We start from the raw sequence: 12,252 nt of genomic DNA on the forward strand, positions 1-12,252 counted from the left end.
AAAACAAACCAAAAAAATAAATAAATAAAAGAGGTTTTTTGGCATTGAATTGATGCTGGTTTATGGATGATGTTTATTTTGTGCCTAACCAGAGATACCTACTTCATGTTTTTCCTTATCTCAAAGTAGAAATTTTCAAGACTTCAGCATCAAAACTCACAAGTAGCAAATCTTTCCTGATTTAAAAACCCCAGAAAGATAAGAGGAGATATATTCTAAGCATTTGCAGAATTGGTTCATGTTAGTGATATTATTACCATAATCTTGTAGAAGAGGGGCAGTGGCTTCACTCTGCTTAATAACTGACTTTTCTGAATGACCCCACTTATTTTGTTTCTTACCAAACCCATCCACCTTCCTTCTGCAGGGCTACTGTATTGGTAAGCATTAATTTGTTCATCTGCATGTGCAGCCTTAAAGATCAGAGTTCTAAAATGCTTACCTGTATAAAAGTTATTTACAGCTAACTAGTAGTATTGTTAGTAAGACACAATACAAGTGTTTCACCAGTAAGCGTATCACACAAACTTAAGTTGTGAGTCTCCTGAAGTGGAGACTATAACAAAAGTGCTGGCTGATTACATTGCCGACGACAGCCTGCAGTTTACAACCTTCAGGCCCAGGTAATTTTGCACAATCAAATTATGTTTAGAATATGAATTCCTTTGCTGTGCCCTTAGCAGTTTGTTCCCAGTTCTGAGACTACTCCCTCCCTCCCATTCCATTTTTTAAAAGTTCTAGGGCAATGAGGGATGCTACAAATGTTTACTTTCTTATTTGGTATTTTCAGATTCATAACCAGAAATATGTAGTTAGGAAATAGCATTGGCTTTGTGACTTTTCAGCAGGCCAGGGGAAGATAAAAATAGGTGAAGCAGGTTGGGAGGGTGTTTTGCTTCTTCAGGGTAGGTGACACCTTCACACAGCCTGGTGCCAGAGCTGGTATGGGGTGGGGAGGGAGGATGGAGTTGGACTCTGCAGGCTGGGAACCCAGGAGTCTGGGTTCCTGTCACTTCCAGTGATGCTGCTTCCTCCTCACATGTCTGGTCTTATCTGACAGGATTAGAATATGCCCACAATTCTCTTTCCTGTTTTCCAGTGATGGCTCAGTGAAGCAAGGCTTTGGGGGTTAATTAGTGATGTTTCTGTTGGCAGCGGGCAGTTGCAGGAGACGCCTCTGAGTCGGCACTCTTAAAATGCATCGAGCTCTGCTGCGGCTCTGTGAAGGAGATGAGAGAGAGATACGCCAAAATTGTCGAGATACCCTTCAACTCCACCAACAAGTACCAGGTCTGGAGATCCAGGGGGGCGTGCAGTGGGCAAGGGCAGGCTGGGGAGAAAGCAAGGGAGGAACATAAGCCAGAAGAAGACATTTATTGAGTATCAGTAGGATAAATAACATCTCTTGCAAAATACATGTTTGTGGGTTGGTGGTGTAGGGAGGGATCTGAGTGCCTGTGCCAGTCCCCTTGTTTCCAGATTTCCTTCAGGTAAATTTTATTAACATACACACACAAAGTTGCACTTATTCACGTATAAACTTGTGAATACACCTATAGTGTTAGTTTTTCTATAGCATTCAAAGTATGTCACAATGCATGTACTTCAGAGTACAGAAAGGAGGTCTTGGTTCATTTTCTAACAGATACTAAGTTGTGAGTGAAGCCTGTTTTCCTCATGGATGGCCCCACACAGCACCCATGTTTCCATCTGAATGTTCCTTCACAGTTGTCCATTCACAAGAACCTCAACACCGGTGAGCCCCGACACCTTTTGGTGATGAAGGGCGCTCCAGAAAGGATCCTGGACCGCTGCAGCTCTATCCTTCTCCATGGCAAGGAGCAACCCCTGGACGAGGAGCTGAAAGACGCCTTTCAGAATGCCTACCTGGAGCTAGGAGGCCTCGGGGAGCGTGTGCTAGGTAAGCAGCTAGGCTGCCCGAAGCGCCCAGGCAGGACTCTGTCCAGTGCTCTAGTCTCAGACAGTCACAGATGATCATATTCACCTCAGCCTTGGTGTTCTGTTGACCTTCCTTCAAGTCATTCTGGGGCAGTCCTACTTCTTGATTTGCTCCCTCTTGCTTTGAAAACAGTAAGTGCTGGAGAAAGGATCAGTGTATTGGGCTGTGGGAAGAGGAGGCCTGATGGTTTGCTTCTGACTTGTACTTAGACCTGTGGGCTCATGCTGGTCAGTTCTACTAAAGATAGAGGAGGAAACTTTATTATCTAACCCTTGTTGCTATGGCCATGGTCTGCAAGTTTAATTAAATTAAAATTAATTAATTCTTAGTGCACCTAGGGTGAAGCCTTTCCTGACTGCTGTAGGACAGTTGTGCAGCTCCAGGGGAGCTGGTGCACCCGCTCGTAAACTGGACTAGCAGTGACCATTCAGGCGAGGCCACTCCCTGTGCTTTCTACCCTGACAGCTGCTGGGGCTTGGAAGTTCATTATGTGATTCTTCCCATTCTCCTGAGCATGGCTAACTTAGAACTGATTAGCTGGTCTCATTCTCTGGTGCATACGCCTTCCTGCTGTCCAATCCAAAGATCACGGTCTTCTCTGAAGTCATTGTGCTTCCCCTCCTTCCTCACCCCAAAGTAGCAGCAGCCTCTCTGTCTTGTGTCCACGTGCCACCTTTTATACCCCTTGAAAGACCATTGTGACCTTCTTATGGTATTCAAAGGAAGGTCTTGGACATCTTGGTTGTTGAAGTAATGACAATATTAGCAGTAAACCCCTTGGCAGAACATGTCTGATCTGCATTTAATCTCTAAGTAGCTAGCATGAGTCCCCACTTTCGTGCTCAGTAATAATATTTTGGATAAGTGAACAAGTGAGCAGAGATGTGACTCCCACAGGAAGCAGCTGAGACAGATAATTAAATGGTTTACCAAATCTAAACATTTTACTATTGGTGGGGTGGCAGGTCTAGAACTCAGATAGGCTGGTGCTCAAAATTAGTGTTAGCAATTCAGTCTATTCCACATTAAACAGATGCTATTTCAGATAATGCTTGGTAATGGGTTCTGTCTTTTGGGTGGTGTTTCTTTTTTCAACATTTCTGTCTTATTCCTAATGTCAAGTAAAATCATTACTCTGTTATAAAACTTGAGTTATAAGAAGCATTCCAAACTAAACACGTAGCAGGAGATTGGCCTGGTGGACAACAGGCTGTAGTTGTCCTTCGTACAGTACTGCAAGTCCTCATGGGGTCCCGACCTTCCTCGCAGGTTTCTGCCACCTCCTCCTGCCAGATGAACAGTTTCCCGAAGGCTTCCAGTTTGACACTGATGAAGTGAATTTCCCTGTGGATAATCTCTGCTTTGTTGGGCTCATCTCCATGATTGACCCTCCACGGGCTGCTGTTCCTGATGCTGTGGGCAAATGTCGAAGTGCTGGAATTAAGGTAGTGCCCAGCCACTTCCTTGGCCTCATCTGTTGGGACTTCAGGATGCCCACCTTGTGAATGTCACCTCTGGTGCAGGCAGTCAGCTGCTTCTCCCACCTGTACTATTAATTTCCCACCTCCAAAGCTTTAGTTGGAACCAGAAAGGTCACATATTATAAAAAGTTGGTGTAAACGCAGATGAAAGATTAAAAGGCGGACCTGCTTTTAAATAAAATAAATATAAGCTAAGTAAAAAACAAAAGATGTGGAGCTTTAAATTTGGAAATATTTGAATTACTCTACATCAATAGTCTAAGCATTATCACCTCATAATAACAACAGTTTTGAATCCTCGTTACAAGTTGTTCTCCTTCAAAATTGGGCAAGTTCCTGGAAGCCAACTAGCAATATATAGTACCTTTACAGTCCTACCAGCATCTGATTTTTGTCTTTTTCTTGCTGGGTTAGGTAAGTTTGATATTTTTATGTGACTGTATAAAAGGAAATATAGATACTGTGTGTGCATTGTGATGTGATCATGTACCAAGATAAAATCTGGGCATTGGCTTTTTGTTTCTGTGAATACTGTGTTTCAGCAAGTTGATGTTTATCAGCTCCATGTTTGCATTCTTTTCCTTTTGGTATTCCAGACTGAATTAGCCTAATTTCCCCTTGTCTACCTACATGTAAGACTTTTTTAAGGTCATTTGCTTGGCAGCTGCATTCAGTAAATTATCCCGTCTCTTATCACAGGTCATCATGGTCACAGGTGACCATCCAATCACAGCCAAAGCCATTGCCAAAGGTGTGGGCATCATCTCTGAAGGTAATGAGACTGTGGAAGACATCGCTGCCCGCCTCAACATCCCAGTGAACCAGGTGAACCCCAGGTAAGGTGGGAAGCCTGGTTCTGTAATGGGCTGGCCCTGGTTGGAAACCCTCCTGCACTGCCAGAGAGCTCATCACAATAGCCAACAGTGAGGTACTGCTTCCTGTTCTGAGTGCTGTTTTTAGTGACATTGAGATAGGTATGATTCCCATTGGAAAGCTAAAGCTTAGGAAGGTTCATAGCACCTCAAAACTGGTAGTCATACAGTAAATCTCTATAGTCCCAATTTCATTCACTTAACGACAGAGCAGTACTGTCTCAAATCTGGTACCTTGTCAATTTCCAGATCCATACCAACACAATAAAATGAGAAAGGGCCAATCGCCTGAGTAATTAAGGCCAAAAAGGGAGAAATAGTTGGTAAGAAAGTAAAATAGATAATGGAGACAAATATGTTTTGTTTTAGTAAGGTTTAAGGAGTCCTCACTGAATTTGGGAGTTAGAGTAAGATTTGGTCTTTCATCAGCTCTTCCACTTTCTAAAACTTGGCCGTGTTACTTTATTGTAAAAGGGAATGGGGAGATGGGGAAAGAAATATGGTAGACAGGCCTCCGCATTGGTGCTTGTGAGCCTTGAATGTGATAATATATATGAAAATGCCCTGTAGCCTGTAAAGTACTGCGTAAGAAATGCTCATAGATCATGAGGAAAGTTCCTTCTGTCTTTGTTCTGTGCATAAAGTATTCCGCATAGTTTAACACATCCCCTCTGGAAGTGATAGGCAGCATGCTGGTGAAGTGATGGGTAACCATTTTTATTTCTTTTTGGTTCTGATTCTAGAGATGCCAAGGCCTGTGTAGTGCATGGCAGTGATTTGAAGGACATGACTGCTGAGCAGCTGGATGACATTTTGAAGTACCACACCGAGATTGTGTTTGCCCGGACTTCCCCTCAGCAGAAGCTTATCATTGTGGAAGGCTGCCAGAGACAGGTCAGTGGGCTGCAAAGGTGGGGCTGCATCAGGCTTTGTTGGACTCAGTGAGTAGAGTTCCAGTGATAGCCAAGCAATGGTGGTGGGAGCCTGCGAGCTTCACCAGACTCAGTGTATTCCTGCCTGTCAGCAGCTCCCACATAAGGGTTGTTGGGGGAGCGGAATTAACTGTTAAGTGGTGACAGAAGTACTTGCCAGTGTAGCAGTAGAGCTCCCCACTATGGCTGAGAACCTGATCTCTGGAGTCATCTACATAAGGAGTATGAAGTCTTAGAAACTAGTCTAAGTATACACGGGGATGGCTAGGAGGCTCTGGTTTCCAACCTGGAAAAGTCTAGAGGGTATATGTCCCTATAGGAATGAGACTTCCAAGAGTTCCATTCACCAAAGCCATTCCTGAGTAACCCTAGTTAATATGGGGACAATAGTTTGTGGTCACTTCTGGACTGGTCTGTCCAGTCTCGGTGAGGAGGGGAGCAGTGACAGTAAGTGCTGAGTGGAGGCATGCATCACCTTTCTTTCCATCCCTGGAAGAGGTGAGTTTTATTAACCCATCTCCCTTCTTGTTCTGGGTAGGGTGCTATTGTGGCTGTCACTGGGGATGGTGTTAATGACTCTCCAGCTCTGAAGAAAGCAGACATTGGGGTTGCTATGGGGATCGCCGGCTCAGATGTGTCTAAGCAAGCTGCTGACATGATTCTTTTGGATGACAACTTTGCCTCAATTGTGACTGGAGTAGAAGAAGGTGAGTGTCATACTTAAGGATGTTCATGAACCAGATTCTCCGATTGACATCCGTTTCTGCCCTTAGTGGATATGTTCAGTTTCTAGTCTTCCTGCCTCTTTACACATACAGTAAAAAAGTCTTGCTTTCCTAGGTCGTCTGATCTTTGACAACTTGAAGAAATCCATTGCTTATACCCTAACCAGTAACATTCCGGAGATCACCCCCTTCCTGATATTTATTATTGCAAACATTCCACTCCCACTGGGGACCGTCACCATCCTCTGCATTGACTTGGGCACTGACATGGTAAGTGAATGTCACGACAACACATCGGGGTAGTAGTAATAGCTCCTCCAACACCAGAAGTAGTATTCATTCCTTGTTCCTGGGACCCACAAGGCTGGTGTTAGTGAAAGAGTTCTTAGGGGCATGAGCCAGGTTGTGTCCCAACCTCAGCATCAAAAAATCAGCACAAGAATTCTTCAGTCACACTTATCAGATAGGAATCTTCCCTTCTGTATGGTTTTGCCCTTTTTTAAAAAGAGGTATTCTATAATATTATTTCATGGGATTCAAAAAAAGATTTTTAAAAAGGGAAAGTAAGAATTTTTATAACAAGATCTCATAAAACCATCTTCCCTGTTTTTGGTAACTGTAAGTCCTTTCTCACCTCCTGCAGGTTCCTGCTATCTCCTTGGCATATGAGCAAGCTGAGAGTGACATCATGAAGAGACAGCCCAGAAACCCCAAAACCGACAAACTTGTGAATGAGCGGCTGATCAGCATGGCCTACGGACAGATTGGTGAGCCACAACACTGAGCGGGAAGCTGACACATGGAAAGGATCTGTAGTGGTCTGTCTGCCTCAGATCAAGGTGGATTTCTGAGATTTTAAATCCAGGTTGAGCCACATAATTTAGGGTTTAGACTGGAGTTTTTAAACATTTTCTTCTATGTGAAGAGAAATCTCTGGCTGTCTGCCCAGTGACTTTTATGGAAACTCTGGTTCTTTAGTCTGAGCACCCTATAATTTAGCTTGACTCTGCCTGAGAACAGAGGATGTCCTTCCTCCGTTCTGAGCCCTGCAGAACACCAGGCTATATGCTAAGGAACTATGTGTATCATGAACTCAAAGATAGCCTTCCCTGGGGATGGATGCACACTTAACTGTCACTAATTTGGATGGAGGGTTAAGCACTTTAGAAATTTACGGGTTTAACAGTGTGGCCAGTAGACACCACCAGTTGAGTGTAACCAACTGACAGGTAGTCTAGAGGTAGTGTGCAGTTAGTTGCCTTTCATTTTTAAATCCTTTGTTTGGTTTCCTTCAAGGAAACCTGGTGAAGATACCATGAGCATCTTATTCTAGATTAATGGGTTACCTTGCTGTGAAAACTAAGGTGAAGTAGAACAGATTAGCACTTTATGCAAATTATGACAGAATCTCATTAGACAGCTGCTGGCAGTAGTGTAATTGGCTGATAGCCCATGCCAACCTCCAGGACGACTTAAATTTGAGAGACAGATGGCCAGGCCTCTGGATGCATAGCATGAATCCTGTCCTGAAGAACTTGGGGTGTGGTGGTTGAATTGGACAGGACAGGAAGAAGGGTCCTGACACTGTGAAGGTAAGAGTTGTGTCAGAAGGTACTACAGTGGCAGGCAAAACAACAATGTGTAAAAGTCTTGAGGTGGAAAAGAAGTCACTGATTTTCTGATTAAAAAGGGGGAAGTCAATTTCCCCTTGGAGTTATGCCCTGATACAAGATGATGATCAAGTAAGGGAAGTAGCTGGTTTAAGAGCAAGGACCATCCATAACTCTTTTAAACTCTAAAAAGAGACTCATAAAGCAGAGAGGGCTGCAGCTCCATGCACCCTGGAGTCCTCAAGTCCATCACTCCTAGCCCACAAGTGACGAGGCATCTCTCTCCTAAGCCTTCATCAGCCAGCAACAAGGACCTCCCTGTGTGCTCCCTCAGGCAGCCACCATGATTAATGAAGGTTGTGGAGATGAGCTTCTGGCCTAAAGGTGGTTTTCCCAACTCCTTAGGTATGATCCAGGCCCTGGGGGGCTTCTTTACTTACTTTGTGATTCTGGCTGAGAATGGCTTCCTCCCAATTCACCTGCTGGGCATCCGAGTGGACTGGGATGACCGCTGGATCAATGATGTGGAAGACAGCTACGGGCAACAGTGGGTGAGTGAGGGCCTCTTACCTGACCAGCGTCGTCGCTCCTCAAGCCCACACCACCACCAGCCATGCTGATGAAGTGCCAAGGCTTACACTTCTGCCCTTTGCATTTCAGACATACGAGCAGAGGAAGATAGTGGAGTTCACTTGCCACACAGCCTTCTTCGTCAGTATTGTGGTGGTGCAGTGGGCTGACTTGGTCATCTGTAAGACTAGGAGGAATTCCGTGTTCCAGCAGGGGATGAAGTGAGTGATAAAGGGCACATCAAGGGGTCGGCTCAGAGAAGGGCTCTGGTGATTTTTCAGCCCTCAGCAAAAAGTCCAGCATCTGGCACACGTGGCCAAATTTCTGGAACCTCTAGCCTTTGGAGCAAATTTAGGAAGCAAAATGGAATTTTCTAGTTGTTTTCATCTGACCTCTCAGTGCTAATTACAGCTAACACGTATAAAGACCACTTAATGTATGGCATTAGAAGATTAACCTCTTTGTTCCCCTCTTTCAAGCTTTTGTTTTCTCCCCTTGAATTTAGGAACAAGATCTTAATATTTGGCCTCTTTGAAGAGACAGCCCTGGCTGCTTTCCTTTCCTACTGCCCTGGAATGGGTGTCGCCCTTAGGATGTATCCCCTCAAGTAAGTTGAGCCTCTCACATTCCTAAAAGTGTGGAAGTAGCATGAGTGATGTGCATAGTACCTATTCTTCTCAGACTTCAGATGGTGTGTATGAGAATTCCTATGGATTGAAAAGTTAGGAAAGCTTGACTGAGCAGTACATTAGGTTAGCTAATCTCGACATGTATGACTGCAGCTGGTGCTTAGGATTTGGCACGAAGTGAGAATAGACAGGCTCTGGTTCCTTGCAGTTGCTCAGTAGCTAACTGTTAGGCTCTCAGGTCCTGCACAGCTCTAGTCCAGCTGTCTTTAAAGACCACCCAGAGCTGTCCTGGAGTTTGGGGACCCAGGCTCAAATCCTGATTTGCTTACCCTAGTTGCTGTGTCATCCCTCACACGCCCTCCTCCTTTCTGGGTCTCCGCTCCCAAAGGAAGATGGTTGAAGAGCAGATCTGAGGCCCCTTTTAAGTTTTTGATCTGTCATAGTAGATCTGATTAGAGCAATCAGTCTGACTCCAAAAGTCTTCGGTCAGAATCAGGCGGCCTTACAACACATTGAATGATTTTGCACTTCTGTTTAAACTTAAATTTTCACACTCAGAGTTGACCTTCAACTCCGGTAGCTGTTTGAAACATTGAGTGTGTTTGGTAACTGTGTTGGTCAAGGTTAAGCAGCTACAACTTGATTAAAATATGTTAAGCCATAGAATGATGAACCTTTGAGAAAGCCTTTGATTGAAAGCATCAGTCTCCTAGGAATTCCCACTTACCCCATCTTTGCTCAGACTCATCCGGACCATCTCTCAGCCAGCCTATTGCCAGCACTACCATTCACCGATCTCATCCTTATACTAATCAAAACCCATTGGGCTCATTTGTTGCCTGTTGCGTGTGTGCAGGAGGCACCCGTCTATGGTGCAAGGTGAGACAGGCATCCAGGGAATGTCTTGCCATCCCAACCTGTTCTTTAGCCTTATCTTGTACCTGTATAAGCCTGTGGGGGGTGAGTTCAATATTCCCCTCTGTTCCACCTGTGTTTGATAAGATTGCTCCCTTCTGTTCCCTCTCACCCCATCAATCATGATAGTCCTTCAGGGCTGATTGCCCTCTTGGTCCTGGACAGTATACCCCTTTCTTTGGCATAATCATGAAGGCATTACCTGCCGTGTCTGTTTTGTCTTTGCTTCCCCAGTGCCCTGAATAGAGTTGGCGCACAGAGAGGCAAGACTTGACTAAGTTGAATTCTATCAGCTTGGGCCAATGTTTTATCAGGAGGAGGCCAGGAAAGGTCACCGAGCTTTCTAAAAGAATGAAATGGAAAATCACACTAAAAGATAGCCATGCCTCAGGACATTTTCTAGGCCCTTCAATCCTTTGTGACCCCATAGAGAACTTGTTCCTGACAGGCTCTGTCCAGTTGTGGAAAATGGTTTGGTTCCTCTGGTAGTTGAGTCAAGTGTGGTCACCTTTTCCCTGCTGTGGAGGACACACAGGAAGAGGAGGTGACGGCCAGGGCTCTGCCAGAGCCAGCCTTCCTCACATGGGAGCTCAAGAGAGCAACCGGAGGCTGCCTGGAACCTGTCTCCAGGCTGGGGACCATGTGGTAGCAGCCTCCAGGGCCCTTGAAGGCCTTTGTCATCTGTTAAGGCTCAGCTTTTCTTGATCCCCAGGAATAGGACTCAGAACACACAACTGGCTATCTCAAATTCCATTGTCAGGGACCAAATTTAGGGGATGAATAAACTGAGTTTGATCCACAGTGGCAGGTCTTCAGATGCCAAGACTTGAGACAAATGTGTTCAAAAGCTTAAGCTTAAGCACTTTAGAAAAAGAAGAAAGAAGATATCCAGTTGCTCCAGATCATCAACAGAAAATGTATTTGACTTACCTGGTAAACCAGTTCTTATGGAAACCAAACTGAAGATGGACAGGGCTTCCTTTAGGAAGCCCACAGGCTGGCTTCTGCATCTCTAGGCCCTGGGCACATGCAGCAGCAATCTGCTCTTGAGGAGTTCTGTTTGTTCTGTGATGACTCAGTAGTTACCTGCGACTGCTCTTTGACTGACCGTTGCCTGGTCATCGTGGTGGTGAGAGTCTCTACCTTCAAATTGGGTTTGTGTGCGTGTAACTGGAACCTGGTTCTACTTCCAGGCCTACCTGGTGGTTCTGTGCCTTCCCCTACTCCCTTCTCATCTTCGTGTATGATGAAGTCAGGAAGCTCATCATCCGGCGACGCCCTGGCGGTAATTTCAGCTTTTTAACTTTGGTTGGAGCGGGAGGAGGCTGGCCTGTGATTTTCTTGGCTTTGGTCAGTTTGCATCCTGATTGCTGAGGCCTTTACACCAGCAGACTGAACTGACTGCATTCATGTCTGCAGCCCCTGAATCTTCTTAGGGTTTGAGAATAGATCATGAAACTGCGAAACACGTATAATGCAGATAATACTTGTCAGAAGCCCAAACAACCTTTCCAGATAACAGTATTTCTCAAGAGTTCAATAAATACACTTAGCCAGGCATGGTAGCACACATCTGTAATCCCAGCTGAGGCAGGAGAATCATGAATTCAAGGCCAGACTCAGCAACTTAGGGACACTGTCCCAAAATAAAAATGGTCTAGGGATGCAGCTTAGTGGTAAAGCACCCTGGGTTCAATTCCAGATACTGCAATAAATAAATATATACCTAACATGCATATATACATACAGTTGAGGTCCCATGTCGAATTGGGGTTATAACATCCCATCCTACCTCTGTTACCCTCAGGTCAATTCTCATTCCTCTAGAATGCTGGAGCAAGGGCTCACTTTAGTATCTTTTTCTCTGTCACTCACAGGCTGGGTGGAGAAGGAAACCTACTACTAGTCCCCTGTCCTGCACGCCGTGGAGCATCATGCCACATACTCTGCATCCATCACCCACCCCCTCTCTGTGTACTTCAGTCTTGGAACTCGGAACTCTACCCTGGTAGGAAAGCACCGAAGCATGTGGGGGAAGCCAGACGTCCTGGAATGAAGCATGTAGCTATAACGGGGGGTGGGGGGAGGGCTGCCTGAAAAACATCCATCTACGGAATGACATCGGGGAAGGTTTTTATGTGCCTTTTTGTTTTTGTAAAAAAGGAAAACCTGGAAAGACTGAAAGAATACATTTTATATCTGGATTTTTACAAATAAAGATGGCTATTATAATGGACTTTGTCTTGTGTCCTTGTCACTTCGTGTGTGTGTGTATGTGTGTGTGTGTGTGTGTGTGTGTGTGTGTGTGTGAGAGAGAGAGAGAGAGAGATCATCTGTGGGTCCCTAGGCCAGCAGCTTCCCCTGGGGGCTTGTTAGGAAGGCCAGCCCAGACCCAGAGAGTCCAATCAGCAGTGTGCTTAATGTGCTCTCCAGGTGCCTGGTTCATGTTCAAGTTTGAGACGCAGGCTTAAGAGGAAACCCTCTGCTTGTGCTTATTTGTAGTAGGTGAGCCTCCCTGACCCATTTTTCCGGGCACTGCCTCGGGTGCTGCGCTATGA

The 12,252-nt window shown here is 45.2% G+C and overlaps 1 protein-coding gene across 1 annotated transcript in view; it reads left to right on the forward strand.

Annotated features, from left to right (window-relative positions):
* ATP1A1 (ATPase Na+/K+ transporting subunit alpha 1) overlaps positions 1 to 11,930 on the forward strand; it is a 29,035-nt gene extending 17,105 nt beyond the window's left edge. The window contains exons 11-23 of the mRNA XM_079114134.1: positions 1,156 to 1,290; positions 1,729 to 1,921; positions 3,230 to 3,405; positions 4,141 to 4,277; positions 5,057 to 5,207; positions 5,784 to 5,952; positions 6,086 to 6,240; positions 6,614 to 6,737; positions 7,986 to 8,131; positions 8,241 to 8,371; positions 8,656 to 8,757; positions 10,888 to 10,979; positions 11,572 to 11,930. Of these exons, the coding sequence (XP_078970260.1) occupies positions 1,156 to 1,290; positions 1,729 to 1,921; positions 3,230 to 3,405; positions 4,141 to 4,277; positions 5,057 to 5,207; positions 5,784 to 5,952; positions 6,086 to 6,240; positions 6,614 to 6,737; positions 7,986 to 8,131; positions 8,241 to 8,371; positions 8,656 to 8,757; positions 10,888 to 10,979; positions 11,572 to 11,600 (1,740 nt within the window). The 3' untranslated portion in view covers positions 11,601 to 11,930. The remainder of the gene's footprint in view (positions 1 to 1,155; positions 1,291 to 1,728; positions 1,922 to 3,229; positions 3,406 to 4,140; positions 4,278 to 5,056; positions 5,208 to 5,783; positions 5,953 to 6,085; positions 6,241 to 6,613; positions 6,738 to 7,985; positions 8,132 to 8,240; positions 8,372 to 8,655; positions 8,758 to 10,887; positions 10,980 to 11,571) is intronic.
* The last annotated feature ends 322 nt before the right edge of the window (positions 11,931 to 12,252 follow it).

This window comes from Sciurus vulgaris (assembly GCF_902686455.1).
Source record: "Sciurus vulgaris genome assembly, chromosome: 1".
NCBI classification, from domain to species: domain Eukaryota; kingdom Metazoa; phylum Chordata; class Mammalia; order Rodentia; family Sciuridae; genus Sciurus; species Sciurus vulgaris.